This window comes from Aplidium turbinatum, chromosome 15 (genome assembly GCF_918807975.1).
Source record: "Aplidium turbinatum chromosome 15, kaAplTurb1.1, whole genome shotgun sequence".
Classification (NCBI taxonomy): domain Eukaryota; kingdom Metazoa; phylum Chordata; class Ascidiacea; order Aplousobranchia; family Polyclinidae; genus Aplidium; species Aplidium turbinatum.
This window is the reverse complement of record NC_137486.1, coordinates 8671377-8697089: the sequence shown is the minus strand read 5'-3', so window position 1 is coordinate 8697089 and position 25713 is coordinate 8671377. Positions and strand designations below refer to the sequence as shown.

The 25713-nt window shown below is 36.0% G+C and overlaps 4 protein-coding genes across 4 annotated transcripts; all 4 read left to right on the top strand.

Annotated features, from left to right (window-relative positions):
- Positions 1–105: 105 nt before the first annotated feature.
- On the top strand, positions 106–5022 carry LOC145783942 (kelch-like protein 25). The gene is made up of 6 exons (XM_082595704.1): positions 106–209; positions 520–566; positions 1611–1734; positions 2444–2597; positions 3948–4165; positions 4741–5022. The coding sequence occupies exons 2-6, from the start codon at positions 520–522 to the stop codon at positions 5020–5022; spliced, it is 825 nt and encodes a 274-aa protein (XP_082451830.1). The 5' UTR covers positions 106–209.
- Positions 5023–5394: 372 nt separating this feature from the next.
- LOC145783941 (uncharacterized) lies at positions 5395–5766 on the top strand. The gene has a single exon (XM_082595702.1). The coding sequence runs from the start codon at positions 5395–5397 to the stop codon at positions 5764–5766; it is 372 nt and encodes a 123-aa protein (XP_082451828.1).
- Positions 5767–9055: 3289 nt separating this feature from the next.
- LOC145784709 (kelch-like protein 12) lies at positions 9056–17298 on the top strand. The gene is made up of 6 exons (XM_082596567.1): positions 9056–9146; positions 9420–9641; positions 10541–10664; positions 11715–11868; positions 12531–12748; positions 14011–17298. Exons 2-6 carry the CDS (start codon positions 9448–9450, stop codon positions 14284–14286), a joined length of 966 nt encoding a protein of 321 aa, XP_082452693.1. The 5' UTR covers positions 9056–9146; positions 9420–9447; the 3' UTR covers positions 14287–17298.
- LOC145783940 (kelch-like protein 25) lies at positions 17297–23283 on the top strand. Its single transcript, XM_082595701.1, has 7 exons — positions 17297–17399; positions 18043–18096; positions 20093–20216; positions 20672–20825; positions 21714–21931; positions 22165–22452; positions 23011–23283. Exons 2-7 carry the CDS (start codon positions 18050–18052, stop codon positions 23281–23283), a joined length of 1104 nt encoding a protein of 367 aa, XP_082451827.1. The 5' UTR covers positions 17297–17399; positions 18043–18049.
- Positions 23284–25713: the final 2430 nt, after the last annotated feature.

The window sequence follows — 25713 nt, the reverse complement described above, 5'->3', positions numbered from 1 at the left end:
TTAAAATCAATTTTGCTAATGTGGCTTTTGTTTATTGAACTATTCAATATGAGTGACTTAGTTTTCACAGTATCTAGCGTATCTAATTAAAATTTTATTGGTTTAGGTTATTGTGTAGAAATATTAACATAAAGATTAACAACAGGCCTAGTTGTTTGTACTGCTTACTAGTAAAGACCAGATATTAATCATTTGGGACTTGGCGAAAGGTAAACTTTAAACACGATATATGCGTGGAGTATTCTGTGTTTTGGCTTTATAACATTTTTTATTAAGAAAATCATTGAGCAAAATTTTAATGTTCTCGTTTGCAACACCATGTTAATACGTTCTGATATTAAGATAAACAGTCACAAGAAAATAGTTTTATGAATTAATTTTGTGGTATGGTGTTCATTGTATTGTCTACTTATCTGAATTGTTGTGCGATGATTGAAATCGTTGTAGCTTTGCGATCAATAGTGATGGTCAAGTTTTAACTCAAGAGACACACTATTTACTCAAATCTGCATTATTCAGATGCATCGCGGAACTCATAATGCTGCCGTGTTCTCCGCTTTATCCAGGTTTGTTGGTTGTATTTGCAGTTTAATTTCTGTGTTACCTTACATCGAAACGATTAACAATTCTTAGGAGAAAAATGCTTAGAACGTTTGTTCAATCTAATCATAATAATCATTAATAACTTACTTGATCAGTAGTAGTTGATTAATAAAAGTTATTTTTAAAACTTTTTTTTGCTGTGGTCTAAAAGCTACCACAAAATGTTGAAAACGACAACCATCTGTATTTTTACGTCTGTTTCAGCGGACATGATTCATTCTCAAAGGTGTGTTCCGTCTTTGATGACTTTTTTTCTGCTATCTGAGCTCTTTCAGCTTTTGCGGCCTTTTTAGCCATATTCTCTGATCTTAGGATTGGTCTTTCGCTGTTTTCTCGGTTTTATGTCTTTTTCGTCAACTCTGGTCACCTCGTTTTTGGCTTTCCAACCTTTTTATTAAACAGTTAAGTTTTTTTTATACCATTTGGGTACTGGGACCTTTTCAGAAGTTACTTGTTCCACGTGATTACACCAATACAAAGGATGGCTTCGAAGAATTTCGCTAATGTTTTTTTTGAGTCGTCTTAGATACTTCCATTTGTAATTATCCTTCAGGATTTTTCCATGCAGCATCATTTATTTAGAATTTTTTCACGTATCTTTTTTTAAGGATTACTGACTTACAGTATGTGAGGCGGTTATCGTTCAGATACCTTGAGACTAGCCCATGGACACTGCTTTTTACCAGTTATCTTGTTTTGCACTTTATTACATGTTATTAGAAAAAATATTATCGTTGCAGGCTTACTTGGTAAATCATCTTGATTAAAACATTTTTGGAAAGATTATAGGCTACTCATGATTATAAGGGCTTTCTCTACATCAATAAAGCCCTTTTTTTACAGTTTCTAAGAATTATATTTCTTGATCGCCATGTCCGAGTGTCTTATGAGATTTCACACGTTTGCGAACCATCATGCTGAATGCACTTCTTAGTTTCAGTTCACTTGGTTTGTCCTAATTTTTGTAGTCATTGCTTGGAATGTTTAGATAGATAGTTTTGTTGCAGTGACCGGGAAGACAGTGATTCGTACTGTGACGTCACCATCGAGGTGGACGGAAAGAAGTTTCCTGCTCACAAATGCATCCTTGGAAAAATTTCACCATATTTCGACAGAATGTTCAAATCTAAAGTAATTTTGATTATTAGTTCTGCATTGTGTCACAAATTGACCTATAGTCCGTGCAGTATCGGCTGCTTTCTAGGATGAGTCGTCTTCACAATTTCAAAATTTTTAAGGGAATGTGAGGATTTGTAAAGTTATTTAAGACCCCGATCGAACGAAAATGGAAGACGCCGTACTCCACACTCGACAGTTAACAACAGCTTCATTGTCTTGAGATGTGACCGAGTGGTTACGAACGGCATACTGGACACCGTAGTACAATCTAGACGGAGGTTCGATTCCCACTTTAGTCGGAGAGGTCCACAACTTTAAAGTTGGAAGTTCGATTCCCTCTCAAGACACATGGATATGCACCACTGATGATCCCAAACAAGGGTGAAACTCGTGTATGGCGTCTTCCATTTTTTGTTCGATCGGGATCTTCATGACTTCAAATTTGTCGTAAAGTACTTATTTCAGTAGTTTTCAATAGCTATTTTTCTACTGGAAATCGATTTTTCAAACTTTTCAGCTTACTTAGTATCATCGAGAAATGAACTACTGTCATTTAACCTTGTGCTTTAATTGCATGTAATTGTGTATCTGCTAAATTAAAACGAAACTTTTTGACTCTTCGAGAGTAAGTGTTTGCATCACCACTGGTCACACAAAACAAAAATAGATTATTTTATCACCAGCATTGATGTTTGTTTATTTTCATTCCTTGCTTGTTTAGATGAAAGAATCATACGACTCTGTGGTAAACATTGACATAGTAAGCTCTGAATTGATGGAAACCGTCCTCGACTTTATGTATTCATCAGCTATTGACATAAATGAAGAAAATGCTTTTGGGTTGATGAAGGCATCTGATTATCTTCAAATGGATGGTGAGATGAAAGCTATTTTTTAAAGCAAACAAAAATAAAATAATAGTATAGATTATTTCTTGATGTCGGCTATAAAGTTATGCCAAATTGTGAATTTGTGTTGACGGCGATATTTTTAGATTCCAAATTGTCTGCTTGGCATGCGTCTATTAGCTGGCTCTTTGTGGGTATGGCTATAATACTTTGGGCTGATAAACAAGAAAAGTGGTTTTGAAGAATAACAACTACAGACTGAGCTTTTCTACTTCTAGGTCTCACCAGAGCAGTGACGACTCTGCTCCGAACACTCTCGATAAGCAGGAATCGTAAAAAAAAAATTTTGAGAAAATGATTCAGTTATAAAAAAAAGTTGTTTTAGACCAAGGGTCTCAAACTCAAATTGCTCTAAAGGCCAAATGAACACTTGTAAATTAACCCCCAGGGCCGCAACAGGTCTACACAATAAGGAGTCAATAACACAGTTAAAACACAATCAAAAAGGCAGTAAAAACACACCAAGGATTATAAATCGCAAGAAAAAGTAGTAAAAACAAGGAGATGGAAAAGCACTGTACGAACCCAAAAAAAGCGTAAAAGAAAAAGCAAAAAAGAACGCAAACGAAATGACGGACCTGGAGAGTAAAAATCTAGCAATCAACTTTGAAAAACGCGGAAAAAACTAAGCCCTTGAAGAACTGACTCCAGCAAATACCAAGGTTACTATTGTGATAGCGACACAATAAGTGAATAGGCAATGCGATTGTAATGTAACAACGCGATTTTCTCGCAAGCAATGAAATAGCGCGACTGTAGTGCTAAAAAGTGTGAAGTCTTATGGGCATGTTCAGATTTTTTGAGCAATTTTAGAGCAGATTTTATCTTTCTAAATCAGTAGAAAAAATATGTACCATGCTGTAATTGTTAATTATTTCAAAGTTTTAAAATGCATCACGGAATGCACCAAAATCCCTCGCGGTTGCGTGTTTGAGACCCTTGCTATGGTATTAGTATAGACTAACCATGGAATCTTTGGTTTTATTTCATGCCGAATTACTTTGCTCTTTTGCACTCCAGGCAGGAGTTCGCTTTATTGATTAGGAACCGAAAAACGTTTCAATTCTTTTACTTTTGAAAAAGGATCTCTTCAAAGTTCAAAGCCTTAGTTTGATTTCATTTTCGCTCAATTTTATAATTTTTTTTTCAAGTAAACATGTTTCGTATGGTTCAACTGAGATGAATGTTTATTGTTTATCGAAAAATAAAAGGTTTGTTTTTTTAAGATTTGATCGTGCTTTTTAATTTAATCACAAATTAATGTCAGAGTTTTGAATCTATTTTCACATTGTTATTGTTTGTGTTCTTTATTTTCAGAGTTGAAAAATCTTTGTGGCACATTTTTAACGCAGTCACTAAATGCTGGGAACTGCTTAAATTATATTTTGACCGCTCAAACGTTTGGCTGTAATTCTTTAAGTGAAAAAGCAGCGAAAGTGATTGCCTTACATTTCGAACAAACTGCTCAGCATGATGACTTTAACCAGCTCAGCAAAAATAATTTGTTGGATGTTCTGGAGGCGGTTAACCAAAAGGTAGTGATAGTAACATAGGAAGCATATGTAAATTATGTATGGTATTTTTTATGAAAATGACGTTTATACTGCAAATGATAACAACGAATGTTCAAGTTGTTTTTCTGTTGTTGAATTTAAACATATTTCTGAGCTAACTGATGCGGTGGGTGGCGTAGCGGATAAGGCGCTGGCTTTCCAATTGTGCGAACCTGGTTCGACTCACGGCTTAAGCTGGTTGTTGATAAACACCGCCAACCTCTACCCAGGGTGTAATAAATTGGGTGGGCATAGTTGCTGAAGGAAAGGTGGCCGAGAGAAAGGAACTGGCCACCTTAGTGCCGACGGCTAAGTATAATGAAAACCTTATCTTTTCATTCCCCCAAAGCTCAGTATGGGACTTTTACTTTACCTAAGCTAATGGGAACTTCTCGTGGCAAGGTTTTAGCCCTTGCTGAATAAACGTTTCTTTAAATCGCTTGCGTACTCTCATTGCGTACAATTTTTTGTTAGTCTGGGTAATTTTTGTATATGGAAGTAATTTTTCTATTATAATTTTATTAATCTTTCAATCTATATTATTTATTTTTTCGTAGAAAATAAATGGAAGAAGCATTTATAGAATTTCTCTTGTTTGGGTGAAACATGATCTCGAAAATCGAAAGGAAAGCTTTGTCGAGTTGTTGAAGTCAATCAAATTCTTGGACTTGTCTTCTTCTTTTTTGGAAGACATTTTAGACAATGAACCTCTTGTCAAAGAATCACATAATTGCAAAGATTATTTTTTAAGGTTGCTGTTGAAGAATGTCAAGTTCAAAGAAGATATAAAAGAAAATAAAGCTGGAGGTTATAGGCGTAATCGATATGAAGACTCTTGACGTTTTCGACAACCACCAATTGTAGAAATAGAGTGAAAAAATTAGTGCGAAAATACACAGAACCGGCGGTTTTCTATCACCACATTTAAAACTTCAAACAGTTATCTGCAATATTAAAAAGTTATTTAAAAGGAAACTTGTTTTTTGACTAATTTAAACTTTAAAGAAACAATATTTATTTGACTTCATTAGTAATTGCGGTTTTTGATTATTGTACAGGGTGCGGCGAAAGTCCTTGGACATATTTTGTAAATTAATTTAAAGTAGGTTTTAATCTGTTTACCTCATTGCTATTATTCAATATGGAGTGTAATAAACCCTATTTTTAAGATTTCAGTACTTGGGTGATAAAATTTAATTGAACTTAATAGTATGAAGGCTAAACGTGAAGCCATTATTGAACTCCACCGCGCAGGAAAGACAAACTCTGAGATTGTAAAGCTGATTAAAGCTCCCAGATCAACAGTTTATCACACTGTGAAGAGATTTGAGGAACTTGGAAATGCTGCAGATCGACCTCGCAGTGGAAGACCACGAACTGCTAGGACTCCAAAGCTCATCAAAGCTGTCAAAGCTCGTGTTAGGCGCAACCCAAAGAGATCCATGAGGAGAATCGCTCATGACATGGATGTGAGTGAAAAAACCATGAGAAGAATTGTTAAAAGTGAATTGAAGTTGTCGCCTCTCAGAATGCAAACCTGCCAGCACCTCACGGATCTCCAAAAAGAAAAACGATTGACTTGAGCGAAGATTCTCCTCAACAAACTGAAAGATGGTACGCACACAGCTGAAATCATTTTTTCTGATGAGAAATTGTTCACAGTTGAGACAATTTGCAATCGACAAAATGATCGAATTCTTGCAAAATCATCAGCAGACATTCATGATTCCGTAAAGCGGGTTTTCAGACGTCAAAAGCCCTCATCCGTCATGGTTTGGGCCGCCATATCCAAGACATGGAATTCTCCTCATTTTTGTCCCTCAAGGTGCAAAAGTGAATACAAATTCTTACATTGAGTTGATTTTGACTCCGGCACTTCAAGGGGCCAAGAAACACTTCAAAGAAAGACCATTCACGTTCCAGCAAGATGGAGCGCCGTCACACACGTCAAACAAAACCCAGAAATGGTGTCAGGACAATTTTTCAAGTTTCTAGAGCAAGGAACTTTGGCCACCCTCATCACCAGATCTCAACCCCATGGATTATTCTGTTTGGTCCATTTTGGAGGCAAATGCTTGTGCTTCGTCTCATGGGTCAGTGGATGCTCTGAAACGCTCCTTGGAAAAAGCATGGCTCAAAATACCCCAGGAAACCCTGTGTAACGCTGCTAAGAGTTTCCGTAAGAGACTTGAACTTGTTATTCAGGCGAGAGGAGGTCATATTGAATGAAATTTTGTAAATATGTTGCAAACTGTCTTCTCTAATGCATCTTAAAATTTTATCTTGTTTCATTAACTTTTAAAAGAATTATTTAATTTTTAAGTTGTCCAAGGACTTTTGCCGCACCCTGTATAACTGTGTTTTTCAGCAACTTGGTAAAGTGGGATAACATTTGTTCCTTTTATCTATTTAGGGTTATGCCCCATATCTTTATTGCGTCATATTGAGTTAAATTTTGGTTCGAGTTTATAGTAGACTAGTGTCCTTACATTAACTAGTGTTTTCATTCTGTTTTAATTGTAGTCTGAAATAAGCCGTGTTCAAGGATCTGTCATGCTTTGAAAGTTATGAAAGTGATGCAACACTATGTTGAGCATTGAATGCAGTACTCAGGGGTTGCATTGGCAGCCTATTTGTGTTATATATATTATACCCTTACACTTCTGTACCAATTTTTTTTTTGAAAGACGGCTATGTAGTGCAATAGGGTGAGTCAAAAAATTTTTTTTTCTTTTAAAACATGGCGGCAAACCCCTCAGATTATGAGGTTGGTCCTAGAAACTCACAAAAAAAATTAGAGCAGGTTTGTTCAAGTATTCGTCAAGCAATGACCCTTTGAAATTTTCAGTATAGGAACATGATAGGCCATATGGGAAAACGTATGGCAAAAAAATTTTTTTTGGGGAGGCTTTTAAGTGATTTTTTTATCTCTGTGCCCTTGCTAACATCTAAAATAATCATTTCTGACTGAAAACACCACATATCTAGTATCAATCGATGTTTAAAAGATACAAGAAAAGTTTAATTTGATCAACAAATAGTAGCAATATTATGCCTATTTTTGTAAGGGCAATCTTAGTTGAAAGCCTGAATCCAGGTTTCTCTTATTTGATGTTAGATCAGGCAAGGAAATCTTTTTCACCGTTAGCATATAATTGCCATGATGAGGCAAACGAAACTGAACTAAACTCCCAATACGTCAATAATTACATCTTGGAGGATGACAATGTGGCTTTTTTGAAATCTGGATAATCCCGCTTTGCCCTTTCTACACAATGAAGAATTACGTTTCTTCTGCATCATGGGTTAAAATCCCTTTGTACTTTTCGATAATTCTCACTCCTCGTTCTGCCACATCCTGAAAAGGATTTCCTTGCCTGAAGTAATAGCAAATAAGAGAAACCTGGATGATGGAAGACATCTTGACGCGATGTTCAGGCTTTCAACTAAGATTGCCCTTACAAAAATAGGCATAATATTGCTACTATTTGTTGATCAAATTAAACTTTTCTTGTATCTTTTAAACATCGATTGATACTAGATATGTGGTGATTTTAGTCAGAAATGATTATTTTAAATGTTAGCAAAGGCATAGAGATAAAAAAATCACTTAAAAGCCCCCCCAAAAAAAATATTTTTGCTATACGTTTTCCCATATGGCCTATCATGTTCCTATGTCTCGAGGAAAAGATTGTCAACCATGAATTGGTGAAAAGTGCACATGAGTGCAAAGATCACTTTTTGAGCGAATTCTTGCATATCATGAAACATCAAAACCGCAAAGAACCTGCTTTTAAAACATCCAGTTCCAGTGAAAGCAGTTCAGAAGAAGTGAGCAACCTAATATTGACTAGTTTTAGATTAATTTATTGGCAAGTCACAGTTCAATGTCAGAACCTGAATCGTGAAATGTTCTAATCAAATATAAAGTTTGAAGTGTCCTTGGGATAGCTGATATCCCTAGCTGCATTTATGTAAAAAATAAATCATAAACATACCAAATTAATATTAAAAATGCTGCCGGGGAAACTTTTCACTGTCCGAGTTTGTCTAACTTGGTAAAATACAACACCGGCAGTGACCGCGATTTGAACGAACATCCATGCCATTCATTACTGATGGTTTCTTTGTGAATGTAGTAGTATACCAAACGCTCCTTGGTTTAATGCAATGGATTTATGAACAGCGAGCTGTTTTCAATTGCATAGCTCCACTGTTGTCGAGGCATTTCATTGCTCCAATTACAGTTGTCTAGGCATTTCTGTGTTTTCAAGACTTATTTTGGCATGGGTGCTTGTTACAATTGTTTTTATCTCTTACACGTAAAGAGACTTTGAAAAGATTGATGACACAGTTTATTGGGATATCAAACGTTAAACAGTAAGATAAAAAGCCGAATAGTTCTACTAGTGAGATGATAGATGAAATCCTTGAACTGACAAATGGCTCATCACTTTCAGCACGTAAAGAAGTCAAATTCTGAACGTCAAACGTCTTCGTCGATTTAAAAAATAGAGATACACCACTACTTGCAACAGCTACTTTACAATTGGCAATAACTTTCACTTTTACAATCTATTCAATATTGGCTAGAATTCTACAATCGTCTTCAACATACCTTTCGTTGCAACTTCTAATCCCCATAATACACAACTCTAATAATTGTATTCAAATCACGCAGCTATTTATATTTTCATTTGAAATAGAAAGCATGCTTACATTTTATTATGCAATTTTATATTCTTTAAAATATGTGTTACTCCAAAGTTGTTTGCATTCACTTGTCGCATGTTTGTTGAGCAAATTTTGCAAATACAGTTTTAGTATACTAGAATACATTTCATAACGTTGTTATGTTATTGTGTAGGTGGTTTAGGCTAATAGTATTTATCAGTTTTGCTTCAATTGATAGAGACCTGTTATTAAACTTTCACCTCATTTGGAAAAAGAAATAAACCTAAAGGTAAATGACAAACATGCTCTGTACGTGGCGTGTTCTGCGTGCATACACTGTTTGATAATATTTTGCATGAGAAACTTTTCTTCATCAAAAGTTATCTTTAGAAAGTCTACTTTAATATTTTTTAAATCCCAAACGGTCACTAGTTACGTTACCGATGTTTTGGCCACGTTACTTCTGCAAATTATGTAGAACTGATGTTGTGCTACATGTATTCACTATTTAGTCAACTGAAACCATCATTGTTGTCATGTTTTTGGTCTTGTTTTTGTTCAGGAACACTATTTCCTAATTGATTGTCAAGATGAACTATGATCAACTTTTGGGAACGCAACGTGTCCATCATATTCAGGATCATTACAATATGCAACCTGCCCCGACTCAAGCCATTATGCTGCCTACCCAGGCTCATGCGCTTGTACAGCCTACCCTGGGTCGTGTCCCGATCAGGGTGTATCATGGAACTCATAATGCAGCTATTTTCTCTGCTTTATTCAGGTTTGTTGATGGCATGTGATTTACAGGAAATACGTCTATCCACAGTCTGCACTGAAATAAGCAATAGTTGTAGTTGTCCAAAGTTTTAATTTAGGTATTCATGATATCACTCTTCGTAGTATATAAATTATTTGCCACATTTTTATAATTAATCAATCAAAATAACTAAAAGTATTTAGACAACGAACAAAGGATTTCATAAACGCTTACGTGGATAAAGACAGGCGTTCTTTTACATGTCATATTTGTCGAAGTACAAGCACGATAGATTCATTAGTAAAATAAATTTTTCTATCTATCGAAACACGATTATTGGGAATATCGTGACATTGGTGAATTTAAAGAGTTTAATAAGTTATTGAACTGTTTACAAACCAAAGGAAAAATAACTTTTCTTTCGTTTGTCATATATTGATTTATGTAGATTTTCTCTGCGTCGAAAAAAAACTTTGAAAGGATGGCTGAGAAAGTCTATTTGCCCATCAGCGGGCAATTGGCCTGCTCTTACCGAGATATACGTGGACGTGGTTATGTGTAAGTGTCTTTTCACGGGCACTGAGCTTTTCCATTCAACCAAGCACCAATAGGGAGTAACATTTTCTCTCGAGTGTGGCGCTGAAAAATTGACCGCAGACCATGCCATCTCCACTATCTTCCATCTACCAAATGGGGCTGAGGAATAAGAACAAAGTTTGACTACCCTCAGTCAGCCTCTCCGTGTCGCCTGGGAAAGCATTGTCAACCTTGGGAGGTAAAAATATACTCTCGAGCCAAGACAAGGGAGGCTACGAACCTGCTGACTGAATGCTTTTTGTATTTTACAGAGAATTTAAAGTTTAATGAAGTGATCATATTTTCTTACAATAATTTTCTCGCACACTTTCACAGTTTTGTTGCAGTGACCGGGAAGACAGTGATTCGTACTGCGACGTCATTATCGAAGTGGGCGGAAAGAAGTTTCCTGCTCACAAATGCATCCTTGGAAAAATTTCACCATATTTCGACAGAATGTTTAAATCTAAGGTGATTTTTACTGATTGTACATTATTGTGCAATAAATTGACAGCAATTCAGTTAATATTAATAACTTTTTGTTAATAATAAGTCTTTAATAGTGGATTATAAGAGGTCTATAATGCCGTTGTAGCACATACCAAAAGATATTAGCCTACCACTATTACTGAACAGACATAGCTCAGCAACAACACTACATTTAACATTATAAAACAACATTGTTGCCGAGCTATGTCTGTTTATGGTTTAAAAGAGTTACCTCTCTACCCAAATTGCACTATTACTGAAACCACTATAAGCTAGGTCTTATAAGACGATCGTATTTTAGGCGTTCAATTTTTGTGAAATGTTTAAGTTATTATAATAGGTTGCTATGAGCGATCAGTTGCCTTCTCCATTGCATTTTCAATTGATAGCGAGACCAAGTGCAAGTATATTTGCCTCGGTTTTACTGAAATTGGCTAATGTGATGTTTCCATCGTTAGTATTCTAAGTGATTATCTTTGGTGTCGATAATTACTAGTCTGCAACAAACGGTAATTGTTTTTACTCTTTTTGGGAAACCCAGACTCAGTTCCTCAACTTAGATTGCAACTGATGTCTGGGTTTCATCATACCTGATAACATCCAGCATCAGTGTGGTATCTATTGTAAATTTGGGCTATTGAAGAGAAATCGCGGCATCAAGTTGTCAAATCTCTTGGTTAAGTATTGATCTGATGGCTATTGCAGTGTCAAAAGAAGATAACGTTAGAACAGTGTTCTCAAACTCGTAACAAGTAGGCCATGTCATTGTTTGTTCAATTTATGTGCAGATCTAAACCAAGTTTTTACCAAAATATTTCCTGATAGTAAAATTGTTCATCTGTTTCATTTAGAGGTACAAAATGTTCATAGTTGACTTGTTTCGGCATCCACCTTTATTTTTATGAACTTTAGTTGAGAAAATTGTGAAACGATATTTCATGAAACGAAATATAAGCTTAACCATTTCTAATTTACGCTTGTTAGCAAAAAGATTACTTTTGGATTTATTTATATTAGCTCATTGCTGTTTAGATGAAAGAAAAATACACTTCTGAAGCAAACATTGAAGGAGTAAGCGCTGAATTGATGGAAACCGTCCTTAAATTTATTTACACATCGACTATTGAACTGGCTGAAGAAAATGCTTTCGAGGTGATGAAGGTGTCGGATTACTTTCAAATGGATGGTGAGATCAATGCAATGGTGAAGTTTTAAAAGTAACAATGTTAAAAATAACATGCTGGTTTATTGTTTTAAGTCGACGATAACTTATGTGCACAATTAGGCATTTTTTATTGTGCAAATGACACGCTTTCAATGCTGAAGTACATTTTTTGTGTAATCCGAAAGTTTTGTAATATAAATAAATTTTGTTCCTAATTATCAAGGCACCAATAACGTGGTGGTACTGCAGTGCATAAGAACAACTGTTAGAGTTATGAGTTTTCCTTTAAGATAAACTCGACCATAAAAAAAAAAGACTAAATACAAAGGAAGAAAGGTCATTTAGACTTTCACGCGACTTGATCTAGCGACAATTTGCTTTGTTTTTGCAAATAATACTAGCCAGAAACTAGCTTCATTGATTAGCCTACTGAAAAATAGTCGTCCAAAAGAAAAGAAGCTTTAGTTTGTTTCACTTTAAAGGAAAAAAATATGAGAGATTTTAAAACATATTCTAGCTTCACATATAGGTATGATTTTACCATTTTTATTTTCAATAGAGTATGGTTAGTGGTATAATAATGTTTTTGATTTTTATAGTAAAAATGACCGATTTGTTCTTTAACATTTTTATGTAGTTTGTTGCCAAATTTTTAGATTATATTTGTATTAATAATTTTTTAGAGTTGAAAAATCTTTGTGGAATATTTCTAACGGAGTCGCTAAATGCTGAAAACTGCTTGAATCATCTTCTGATCGCTCAAACCTTCGGCTGTAATTCTTTAAGTGAGACAGCGGCGAAGGTGGTTGCTTCACATTTCGAAGTAATCACACAGCGTGCTGAGTTTAACCAGCTCAACAAAAAGAGTTTGTTGGATGTATTAAAGGCAGTTAATCAGAAGGTAGCGATGAATATTGACACGTATTACTATTATTTTCGTGTATGGCTAATAATTTTTCATTAGGTGGTTGGTTGGTTTTGAATCTTTATCCTCGGACTGACAAAGCCTTGATTGGTTATTCCTGGTAGTTTCACATACTTGTGGAGCAGTGGTTCCCAACCTGGGGTCCGTGAGAAAGCATTTGGGGTTCGGTGATTACCTTGATGAATTTTGACCTACCCATTCTTGGCAAAGCAAGCGATTATTATTTTGTTACCATTCATAACCACTTACCTTTGCGAGGCAGGATTCTCAGCTCTTGTTACAATAAAAACTAAACACCGAAATCGCCTGGACGTTGAAGATGACATGCGTGTTACATTGTCAAAAACTCAACCACAGTTCAGTCGTTTAGTTCAGGAAAAGCAACAACAGCCCTCTCATTAAATTTGCTTACGTTGAAAAAGTTTCGGCATGGCACTTTGATTCACCTTAGTATTCAAATACTGCTGACATTTCTTGAACAATTCATTCCTTTTCTTATTTGAGCAACTGTTTAACCTGATATTTGCTGCAGGAGTCATAGCTCGGCAATGCAATATGACACAGTAGCCTACGCCTTACAGTAGTTGAGTAGCATAATTATTACAATAGTCAATAGTATGTTAATTGAGTTTAAGGCAAAATTTAGGTAGGGGTCCGCAGAATTAATAATTTGTCTAAAGGGGTCCGTGACAACAAAAAGGTTGGGAACCACTGTTGTAGAGGCTCTTGACGCAGGGCCGGTTACCGAGATTGGCAGAGTGAAGTTTTCCGATTGTTGAAGTGTTGTTTCCTGGGAATTATTCCATTCACTAGTTGCCGCTGAATGGAGAGCAGTCCTGAAATGCGTTGCTCAAGCGCACACCCCGAGAGTCGAACCAGCGAGCCGGGCGCTTATCCACTGAGCTAATGGGGCGGACGGTTTAAGGTGGATGGTTTTCTAGCAGTGAAAGCAAATAAATGTTTAATCAAAACCGCTTCTACACTGCAAATGGCTAGAAAAATGATTTAACCATGTGCGTTTATTGAATTTACACATATTTCTCAAAACAGTTCGTTTCAGTTCGAAACGTTTTGTGGAGGTGTGGAAATTTCTGTATGAAAGGCTTTTTGAATGTTGTTTGTATTTTTTTCTAAATAATAAATATGCACTAGTGTAAATAATTTTCATTGTACACTGTTTTGTAATCTTTGAGTTTTGCATTTAGCTTTTATACTTAACCAGTTCATTTTTTTTCTAGAAAGTAAATGGAAGAAATATGTACAAAGCTTCCCTGGCTTGGGTGAAACATGATTCCAAAAATCGGAAGGAAACCTTTGTCGAGTTGTTGAAGTCGATTAATTTCTTGGATTTGTCTTCTTCGTTTCTGCAAGATGTCTTAAGCAATGAACCTCTTGTGAAAGAGTCGCATGATTGCAAGGATTACCTCTTGGGTTTGTTGCTTGAAAATGTGCAGTTTAAAGAGGATGCTAAAGGAAACCAACAAAGACGTCATGGATTTGGACGTCGTACATGATAAATACTTAAATTCTGAATCGAAAATATTTTATCAAATAATTTTAATTATATTATCCCAAAGATTGTGAAATCTCTATTTAAAATTTTCACATATACTGAGTAACTTTTACAGTATAGTTCAGTGCTTCCCAACCTTGTGTAGTGTGCGACTCACTTTTATAGCCTGTGACAAAAGTTTCAGGACACTTTGCGTTTTTCAACGATTCTGTGTGCAAACCACCATAACTTTTGTTTCATCCACCACTTTCACTCAATTTTTGTTGTTGGTTTATTAGTTACTTTCACCTACTTCGCCTTTATTGCTAACTTTCACCTACTTCGCCTTTATTACTAACTTTCACCTACTTCGCAATTTGACGTCCAAAAAACTTTAAACTGCAATTTGAGCCCGTTTTGCCACGCTTTGTAGGCTACCCATTTTACGCCTACGAATCTAATTGATTTTGACTAAAAACTAGTTGCTGCAAGTAACTTATTCGGCTAAAAATGAAATGACATTGTCGCACAAAGATTCTACATTTACCAAGTAACGTTCTTATTATGTATTGTGGCACAACAATGCCCATTACTCATCGAAATATAAGCATTTACAGCTAAAACTTTTGTCACAGGCTGTATTGCCATCATTTTATGCGACTCACAATAAAATGTTATGACTAGGGCAAGTTTTTATTGACCTAAGAAGAAAACAAAGACTTTTTTGACCTACTACAACTAGTGAACCATTGTTTCCTGAGTTTTATTTAAAAGAAGGCTACATCGACAAAAAAATTAAATCAACGAAAAACGTTGAAACCTTCAACAGAACATATTAGTCTCCCCTGAAGGCTATAAACAGGCAACTAACTACACAATGAACATCACTTTCACCAAGAACAGGAGTTGAAATGTGGCATAATGTTCAGTTCAGTAGGCCATAGCCCCAAGAAGGGCCGTAGGCACCTCTCCCTAGAGCAGCTTAGTTTTAATAATCATGAGAGAAATCAAGAGCTATTGTCGAAGAGACGCCACTGCGCGATCCACAGCACGCGTTTCAGTGTCTTGCGAAAGACATAGCCACACGTTCTTGAGCGGTGTCGAACCGGCGCTTAATTAACTTTCTAGTCTATTAGTGTTCATTATTCTAGAAATGTTGTAATTGCTTTGCAGTGTTTTTAATGTTAAGCTGTTAAACGAAGCACAAATTGAGATTGATGAACACGAATTTGTTAAAGTATCAGTTTTTCTCAGCATTTAAAAGAAAACATTTGGACTGTACGTGGCAATTACATAAAATCGACTTTATTTGAAAAAGTGACCAAACGATAAAAAATTGACTTTTTTTAGACCTATCAAACTAAGATTTTGAAACCTAACTTGTGCCCAGAATTCTTATTTAAAACCATACCACAATAAGTTACTAAGAAAAACTTGATTTTATTGACATTACTTGCCCTGGTTATGATCAAACGAATAAAAAACAAGTTAACACTGTACAGTGTACATGAGAAAAGAAACAACGTATCCTTGTGCGATTTACTGTTATTGTGAAGCTTGTGCTGACTGATGTCTTCAAAAATTTCGATGAGTTCATTCTCAAGTTGTAACCTACGAGCAGAGCCACATCCTCTGCTGCAAAATTAACAAAAACGCGTTCAAAATCTATACATTTCCAGGACGTGTATGTTTGCGAAAGTAGGACTTTTGCTTCAATCATTGTAACAGGTGCTGAATATTTGTTCAGAAATGTCTACATAATGGGTAGGTTCGAGGTTTTCCCTTAGCAGTGGAAACATATTAACCTGTCCACCCTTTTTTCTAGAGGTTTATCTTTTAAATGTTTCAATTTTATCAGCAACTAAACAATAAACACACGGAGCTGTTTTTTCCTCGCAATTGATTCGTGACCCACCTGAAATACAGTATCTTCGTGACTCACTAGTTGGGAAGCACTGGTATAGTTTATCAAGTCACGAAATCTAATTAACCCTGTCTGCCGCGAATCTTCTGCGGGTAGATAGACATGAGAAGGATGGTTGGCTGGGGTTCATATTTAAGATTTAGGCCCCGTTTTTACAGCAGATATTGTACATTGTTTCTCCGCTGATTCTGTGTCTGTAAAGGTAAGACTGTGCTATGTTCTGTGAATAAATCTGCCCAAGAATCAATATCGACACAAAATTCTTCATGGGGTTTTCAAAGTGTTTTTAAAGCGTCCCCACTGACTACCCGGTTAGGAAGTTCTCAGTGAAACAGTTATTTTGGAATATGGTGGTTTGGCGTCTCTAATTCGTGTGTTGTGTATGATGAAGTCATGGCCATGTTTTTTCGATTGAGAAATTTGTATTTGGATGGCCTGAAAGCCCTGCAGCGTAATTATAACAATATTTGAGCAATTTTTTCTGTTTTTAAGTTTACTCTTAAGATGTAATACAGTCTGTAAAAGTTAATATTTTGCAAACTGTACGTGTACACTATAAGTTTTGAAATGACTTTTAAGAAACTTGGTGGCCGTGTTTTCAAACGATTTATGCCAAAAATTTAGCAATAAAATAGAAAATGCCGCTGAAATTCAAATTTATATTTGATTGCCTTTAAATGCGTTCTGCTTTGATTCAAGAATTTGATTTTTTAGGTTTTCATAAGTAAATGATTTGAACTTCTAAAAATATCTAACACCATAGCTTGTGCAAAATTGCTTCGGAAAGCGTGGGCTTCCTAAAGCTATTCAAACGCTTTTACGTAAAACTTGTTTCGTTAGTGCCCAAAGTACTGATTATGTTTTAATTATGTATGAATACGGATGCAAAGTCACTTTAATGAAATGTGTATTGTTTTTGTGGTAATATTACAGTTTGTCATGGCACCATGGCCAGCTATCAAAACAGTCATAGTGCCACACATTGTATATGCGTTTAAAGAATATATCCAAATCTGGATGAATTAACTAGTCTTTATTTTGACACTACCACTTTAAATGCATTATATTATTTTATCTTTGAAATTATGTTTTTGCTATTTTACTCTGTAGGTTGTGCTGTCATAACTACTAGTATCTGATTTCTATTATAGCTCTGCTTGTGTTAAGTTTTGTTTTTAATGCAAAGGACAAAAACAGGTCACCAAAAGCAGGTTAGTTCAATGTCCTTGTGTACTTTTCTTTTAAACTTTTTACACTCAAAAAGCACTCGCTTAGTCTTCTTAGTAAAAGAACGCACAATCATTTTACTACTAGATTTCGCAGTTTTTTTTGTCTAGTTATTTAGATTGTGCATGTCCGATATGTTTTATACGCTTCGTGTTGTTTTGTAAAATGGTTTTCTAAATAACAAATTTCCACAATAGTTTTACTTAAAAAAATGCGGAAACGTACCACAGCTGAGACCTTACCTCTTGCTGTGATAGCCAAGCTCAAAATTAAAAAAACAATAAACTCAATTTATGACATTCATAAATTCCACAATGATACGTTATGTGTTAATGATCAAATGTTGTAATTTATCATGTATCTAAAATAGCCGATTGTATTTTCAACTTGAAAACTTACATTCATTGAGAAAAGTTTGAGTATTTTTTGTTGAATAATTGCAGCCTAATAATAAAAACTAAAAAACAAGCAAATGAAGTTTGAAAAAACGTAATGTTCTAATAAACACTTCTCAAAAGATTACCTGCTACTTACATATTAAGTTGTTTATAGTAATGCAGTAATATTCCCCGTAAATGGCATCTATTTTTGTGCTTAGTTGATTTAAATATGTGGTAATTTCTCCAGCACCAACATGTACGACGGGACCCACAAGACGACGATTTTGGCCGATCTGAACAGGTTTGTAGTCGTTTTCTTGAAGCAGCTGTGATGGTTTGTTAGTTTATGGCGTTTTATTCAATATCAAGTTTTTTTGGGTAGTTAAAACTTGGCGCTTCCAGTAGTTAAACAGCTGCTAAGGCAGTAGGCAGTTCCCAACCGGAGGGGAATTCCCCACCAGGGGGGAATTTTGCAATTTTCAGGGGGAAATTTGGTTTTAAGATTGGAAACCTTTTTAAGCCTAGTAAGTTGGCCTACACTAGAGAGTTAATTTGGAAATTATTATTAGATTAACTCCAGATTATTTAAGCAACTGATGTGCACTGACGTGGATGCAGACCATCACGTAGACCTACTTCTTTTTCATGCAAATACTCGATCGATTTCAAGAGGAAACGTAACCAAGCGAGTGTTTGAACTCAAAGACGAGCTTAAATTATTTTTTGACCTTTAAATAAAATTGGAATTTGTTGCATTGCTGAATGATGACAGATGGATTAGATTCCTTGCTTATTTGGTTGATTTGTTTGGTCCATTGAATAGACTAAATCTGAAAATGCAAGGAAAAAACACCAATGTACGGTATATTATATATCCAATCGCCATCTCTGTTCAAAGCAGATTGCGCATCAACATGAGTTGTCTTTATGTATGAGCCATTGACATATTGATACCATGTGAATTTACAAGTTGTACTGCTTACATGCTGGCTCAAGGCAGGTTGGAGGAGAGTGATTGATTTACGTCACTGTGATTAGGAGATTGTGTTAAGGTAGGCTACTAGAAGGCTCTGCTGTCCTGAATCGCGGGGGACTACATTTTGTCTGGCCTCTACCTTTCGACCAACCTGGCTTGGGTAGCCCTTCCAGGAACAGATGCCAGTACCGCTCAGCGTTTAAAGATGTTTTGGAAACTTTCACATGCAAGCTTGATAATTGAAAAAGAAAAGTTAGAATGAACAATTGAACATGTTACCATATTTAAAGAATTATCAGGGGTGCTGGTTGTTGACAGCAAAGAACAAGTTCTTCCAGAGTTGGAAAAAGAATTGATTTTGCAACATCTCACAGCATTGGAATTAGAATTCATTCGATATTTTCCTGAAATTTATGACAATGAGCTTCATTTCATACGAAATTCATTCATATTGTTGATGGAAAACCTTCACGATAAATTACAAGATGAATTTTTAGAACTCAAAACGGATTCTTGCGCAAGAGACTTATTCAGAAAAAAATCAATCACTGGATTTTGGCCATTAATGTGTAATTCCAATCCCAAAGTGGCAGAGAAAGCTATTCGAAGTATCCTTCCGTTTGCTTCCACTTATCTATGCGAATCAGGTTCAAATGAAAACAAAACAGATTAGACGTGCAGAATGATATTCGTTGTGATCTTTCCAATACTCTTCCACCACATTCATGAGTGGTCGAAACAAAAAAAATCACAAGCTTCACACAGCCTGTTAAAGTGTTAAATGCATTGACTCTTATATTTTGAGTGTATTCTTTGAATAAAATACGTTTCAGCAACGTTCTTCGTTAATTAAACTATTTTAGTATGAAAAGGAATATTAGGCCTAATTAAGTTACCGCCTAAAAAGTTTATTACTAGCAAAAGTTTAATTTATCTTCCAAGACTTAAATTAAAATATTAATATAAACGAGTTTTTAACAAACTAAATTTATAGGGGGGGAATTTATATTGGAATATCGACTAAAAGGGTCCACCGGATAAAAAAGGTTGGGAACCACTGTTCTAAGGTGTATTAAAGTTCCTCGTTAGTCAAAATCCCTAACAGTTTAGCATGCTTATTAGGATAACCCAGAAATATCTGGTGGCATAAAATGCACAATGAAGGTCTTGCTGTGAAATGAAGCATTTTATTTCTTGTCACAATGTTTTTTATTTTCATGTTTCCAAAATCCATAATTGTTCAGATATTTTTTCACGTGTATGCGTAGTCTAAGGTTTATCATCGTATTCTCACTAACAGTGACAAATGTTTTTTTAACAGGGATCGGGTAGACTTGGACTCCTACTGTGACGTCACACTTCAAGTGCATGAAAAGAATTTTCTTGCTCACAGATGTATCCTCGGAAAATTATCACCTTTTTTTAACAAAATGTTTAAATCAAAGGTATTTTATCATCGTCTTTTGTGCAAAAAAAATTACAACCATGCAAACATTCGCATCGCCAGTCATTGTAACTATGTGCGATGACTAGCCTTACATAAAAATAACGGGTTTTCAATATTTCCCTAGTTCTAATTATTTTATTGTAGGTTTTGTGATAATTCAAGATTTGGTGAAAATTTGTACAATGAAGTACCAAAAAATTTCCATGCGTGGTATTACTCCCAATTAGTGTCGAAATCAATGCATTTCCGTTGATATTCAACTGTCTTCCCACATAGCTGAAATTGTCATGGACAGTATTACATGCCGGTTGTCATGTGTATCAATTATACTAACACCGTGACATTACCGTAATAGTTTTACCAAATTTGCTCGTGACAGCTATGAACTTTTATTGTTGTGTTCTACCTCTTGCTTGTTCGAATGCGCATCATCTAAAGACATTATTTACGTAGATGAAAGAAAACTACGACTCCACTGTGAACATTGAAGGGGTAAGCTCTGAATTGATGGAAACCATCCTTGACTTTATTTACACAGCAGCTGTTGACATAAACGAAGAAAATGCTTTCGAATTGCTAAAAGCATCAGACTACTTTCAAATGGATGGTGAGGAGACTAGACCTTGGATTCCGTTTTTTTTTTGCTCAGAATATCTTTGATTCCCAGCTTTTAAATCTTTCGTTTCCAAAGCTGCATTAACATAACTGAGTTTGCAGTTCGTTTTTTAAATAGAATGAGTTTGATTTTCACGCGCTAGTCGTTGTTTAGCTTGTTTTGTTTTGCGCCATTGCACAGTTTGAAAGAAACGATTCAGTTTTGGAAATTAAACACTTAAAATACTTCAAAAAGGACGTAACACAGACATATAAAATTTTCAACTTTTTGTTTTATATTTTGGTTCTTGTGACTTTATTAGCTTGCGTGAGGACTTTGTAAAAGTAAAAATAAGAAATGTTGCGAACACGTTGGTGTAGTCTTGTGTGGGGTGAGATGTGACTGCTTTCATTAATTTAATGTATTTATGAGAAAAGGGTGCTTTTGACTGCCTTAGGCTATCTGCTTTTAACTGAATTGTTCCATTACTGCATTACATTTTTACATTTTTTGTTCTTACTTTTAATTTCAGACATTTGTGGTCGTCGTTTGAGTTTTTGTTTGTTGTATTCAAGGTGAAGGTCAATTCTTTTACTACCCAAGAGAAATAATATTTTCACCAATTTGACTTAAATGTTACTAGAGAGCAGCTGTTTTTTGCCAGACTTCAAGCTCCAGTTGTTGGCCAATGTATAGTACAGTCATTGGTGATGTGGTCAGGTCTTAAGCACTACACTCGCAGAACCAAGTGCTAGCTCACTTTGTTGGTGTATGGTTGAGCGCTTGACCCCACTGCGGAGTCGATTTGGGGCAGTTATTATACAGTTTGCGTCTGTCTGATTAAGTGGACGTGCTTAGTGCTTACGCAGTTGAACTTTATTTAAAAAAATGTATTTTCAGAGTTGAAGAGTTTGTGTGCGAAATTTTTGTCGGAATCACTCAACGCTGAAAACTGCTTCAATTATCTTTTGATCGCTCAAACGTTCGACTGTGCTTCGTTAAGTGAGGAGGCAGCGAAAGTGGCTGCTTCAAATTTCCAAGACATGATCCAGAAAAATGAGTTCAACCAGCTAAGCAAAAGAAACGTGTTGAACATTTTAGAGGCCGTTGACCAGAAGGTAATTGACAGACATGGCAAGTATAGACTGTGTTGTTTGTTGTGAAACAAATTCATAAATGTTAAACTTTGGTCTGGATGTTATGCCACATGTGGTTAATAACTTGGCTGACCGCGAATGTCAAAATCTCACCCAGTTAAAAAGCAACTTTTATTATCTATTTTAACCATTTTGTTTCAACACAAAACAAGGTTTTGGAATATTTTAGGCTTATACATGTCAATATTGTGTAGAAAGTAGATGGGAAGTCGTTGTATGAAGCCTCCTTGGCTTGGGTAAGACATGATGGTGACAGAAGAAAGAGCAGCTTGGTCGAGCTTTTGAAGTGCATTGACTTTTTTCTCTTGCCTGCTTCATTGTTACAACGTATATTGACCGATGAACCTCTAATGAAAGAGTCACATGATTGCAAGGATTACTTTTTGAACTTGTTGTTGAAACGTGTCTCGTTTGAGAAAACGGCTGAAGGAGATGATGGTAGCCAAAATGTTGTTGCCAGCGAGAAGGATGCTGGAAACGTAGTGAGTGATTTCGATTACACTGCTAGTGAATCATCATCTACAAACCCTTTATGCTTTACTTCAGTTGCATCATGGGTTGGATAGGTTTTGTAGATAAAAATAAAGTAGTCGTATTTTTCCACCTCTGATACTAGTGATATTCACAATCAAAAGTTTTTACAATCTAGGAATATAAGCCTACATAGAAGGCAAGTGTAAATCATGCTCTCAAATATTTATCATGAGGTTTATTTTCTTATGAATCCGAAACGATAAGAATGATTTATCGTACAGAAATTGTTTGACAGAGGCAGTGTATTGTCGGTAGCTTGTCTTTGTCCTTTAAAAGTTGTTTTGCATTATTTTATCCCTACTGCGCCTAATGTCAATTATCATCCCGTCAAGCAGCGCATATATATTTACAAGGTGTAGAAATGTTTATTTCAAGCACCATGTCTCTGTCAAATACACCTCTGACTCTGCTATTTCTATTTAAAAAGCCATAGAAAAAATGTGTAGAATTAGACGCCGGAGGTGCTTGTAGGAAGTATTTCATTCTTACCTTATGCATTTTTGTAGCCAATTCCGCATGTTGATCAAGAGATTGTTCTGGATGAGGACGCTGTGGGAAGTAGCAATGTTGTTGAAGAGGAAAACAATTTTCCAGACACTGTGGAAATTTTCCCTCCATGGTCCGAGTGGTTTCATTTCAGAGGTCATCCTCCTCCACCCTTTCCACGCCCCCCGCACCACCATCATCATCGCCATCACCATCATCCTAGACGGCGTGGTGGAAGACATAGAGGAGGAAGAGGAGGTCCACATCGTTTTGATCATCCTGATCACTGGTAGTGATCTAAATAGTTATAATGCTGTGAGAAAAACTTCTAAGCGTTTTTCCTTTATTTTTTATTAAATGTTGATTGCGCACTGGTTAACAAAAAAATTGTTGCATTTTCACATTCACTTGGTCTTGGGTAATTTTGGGGTGCTAAATCCGAATATGACGTTATTTTCGGCCTAGAAGCTCTAATTTTTTTGCAAATTTTGATTTTTTCTTTTTTTTGAGTAAAAACTAAATATTTTTCAAAAAATATATATTTTGATGAATAGGAAAAAAAACATCTTTTACGACTGAAATAACTGCTTAACTGTTTTGTCTATAGCTTAGATCTATACTTACTGATAGAAATGCACCGAAATATTTGAAAAAACATTACAAAATCATTCGAAAAGAGTCGTAAACAAAATTTCAAAAACTATACAGGCTATATACATAACAAGCGAATCATTTTCACAGCTACAGTAGTAACCATAGCACTGCATGCAGACCTATTGCAATTACAAGCATAAATAAGCTCCTTTAAAAGTTTGATGTTGTGAGAAAAGGTCACTGGCTGAAAATAGAAAGCGAAATCCACACTACAGCATGCTGGGCAAAAATTGGCGTTTGAGGCTCTTGCGTTTGTAAGCTTTTTGGGGGCAGTCTCGTTTAATGCTCCTGCAGTAATCTGCCATCATGTGTCGATTCCATCGGCCTTGGTAACGTTCTTCTACTTTCATAAGATCTTGGTGGAACCGCTCTCCTTGTTCGTCACTGACAGCTCCAAGGTTTTCTGGAAATTTGTCCAGATGACTGAATAAGAAATGAACTTTAATGCTCATTCTGCGTTCTAAGTCGCGGAAAGCAAAGAGCATTTTGCTCACAAGAACCTCGTAATTGTGAGCCTTTTTGTTTCCAAGAAAGTTTTTAGTGACATCCACAAAGGACAACCATGCTGCTCTCTGTTTGGTTTTCATCTTATCGGTGAACTGTTGGTCATAGGCGCCGGGTTATGAAAATTGCCGGGGGGGGGCGAAGTTTTTAGCCGACCGATTGCTTACATTCAAAATGCTGATGTTTGTCAGCACTCAGCATTGATGTTTGTTTGCGTCTATCTGCCATTGTATATCGCCAAGCTTTATAATGTAGGCTCACGCCTCGAAATTCACGGCGTACATGTCCGCCGTCACAGCATGTGATGTCCGCGGGAAGCACCATCTAGATCGGTCATATTTGTCCGCCGAGAAATAACACAGGAACTAGCGATACAAATCGTCATTGCATAGCACGAACAATTGTTGCAATAATATATTTTCCAGCGCATTCTAGCGCGCATCTACAAAATGTGAATACTGTATCCCTTAGCTTCCATTCAAGGAGGAAAACTTTCGATTTTTACGTTGCTTCAAGGATTGATGACGTTGAATCAGCGTAACAAAGGGGAATTTTTCGCTAAGACTCGATAGGAGTACAGGTACTTCTACAGTCTACACTAATCAGGCGCAATTTAGTTCAAGTTTTACGTCACAATATCTGGCTTTGATCTCCGAGTAATATTGATACGGCAAGGTTGGTTACTAAATTAGATTATACGTGTAGGCTATTACAGCAAGATGCAACAAAATTTGTTAAGTTTTGGTATTACAGTAAGAAAGAAAAGACCCAAGGAAAATTCACTTTCGTTCACATGACACGCAAAAATAAACTTAAAGAAAAAAGCCTGTGAAACTTTGCACAGCAGAAAATAGTAGCGTTAGTGTAGCAATTTTCCGACTCCTGCCCAGAGCATTGTGACGCAATAAGGCACACGAGCTCGTTCGGTGGAAGTTAATCAGTTATGTGACGTATTGACCAGCTACACGGCGCTTTGACTCTTCAAGCGCAAGTCGTTGGTCTGATGAAAGCCTTTCAGAGTGACTTTACTGATTTTTTAAAAAGCTTTCTAAAACCGTAGTTATAGTTCTGAAATGGCGAAGAATTATTATCAAGATAAAGTAATTAACCATGACGATCGACGGCTAAAACTGGTGTGTCCGCCGAGATAGCTGCTCAGGACACGTTTGTCCGCCGTCAACAAAAACGAATTTCGAGGCCTGTAGGCTACTTCGAATTATGTGCTGGTCACTTTGAACTTTAGCTCTTAATACGCGTAGATACTAAACTGAGCAAACAGTACCTCGTTATTGACACTCCCAAGAAAAAACAAAGCGAAAGAAATCAAGAAAAACGTTTTTCAATCATTGTTACTATGCTTCAACGCGGAATGGCCGGTTTCGGTGAGTCCGATTCGGTGAGTTCCCTATTCGGTGAGAGCCTTTTTCGGTGAGAGTCCTATTCGGTGATTTTTTTTAAATTATTGGGTACCGTAGCCTAATTATCATTGCCGTTTTAGGGGTTGGGGATAGGGTCTTATTTCAACGTTTAGCGACGTTAAAACGATGTAAAAGCGGCAATCATAA

Bases quoted from the DNA above. Each gene is read 5' to 3' on its own strand.
- LOC145783942 (XM_082595704.1), top strand. From the start codon at position 520: ATGCATCGCGGAACTCATAATGCTGCCGTGTTCTCCGCTTTATCCAG. The intron at 2,598-3,947 runs GTGAGATGAAAG...CTTTATTTTCAG, and splicing joins TGATTATCTTCAAATGGATG to AGTTGAAAAATCTTTGTGGC. The intron at 4,166-4,740 runs GTAGTGATAGTA...ATTTTTTCGTAG, and splicing joins TGGAGGCGGTTAACCAAAAG to AAAATAAATGGAAGAAGCAT.
- LOC145783941 (XM_082595702.1), top strand. From the start codon at position 5,395: ATGAAGGCTAAACGTGAAGCCATTATTGAACTCCACCGCGCAGGAAAG.
- LOC145784709 (XM_082596567.1), top strand. From the start codon at position 9,448: ATGAACTATGATCAACTTTTGGGAACGCAACGTGTCCATCATATTCAG. The intron at 10,665-11,714 runs GTGATTTTTACT...ATTGCTGTTTAG, and splicing joins ACAGAATGTTTAAATCTAAG to ATGAAAGAAAAATACACTTC. The intron at 11,869-12,530 runs GTGAGATCAATG...ATAATTTTTTAG, and splicing joins GGATTACTTTCAAATGGATG to AGTTGAAAAATCTTTGTGGA.
- LOC145783940 (XM_082595701.1), top strand. From the start codon at position 18,050: ATGTACGACGGGACCCACAAGACGACGATTTTGGCCGATCTGAACAG. The intron at 20,217-20,671 runs GTATTTTATCAT...TTATTTACGTAG, and splicing joins ACAAAATGTTTAAATCAAAG to ATGAAAGAAAACTACGACTC. The intron at 21,932-22,164 runs GTAATTGACAGA...AATATTGTGTAG, and splicing joins TAGAGGCCGTTGACCAGAAG to AAAGTAGATGGGAAGTCGTT.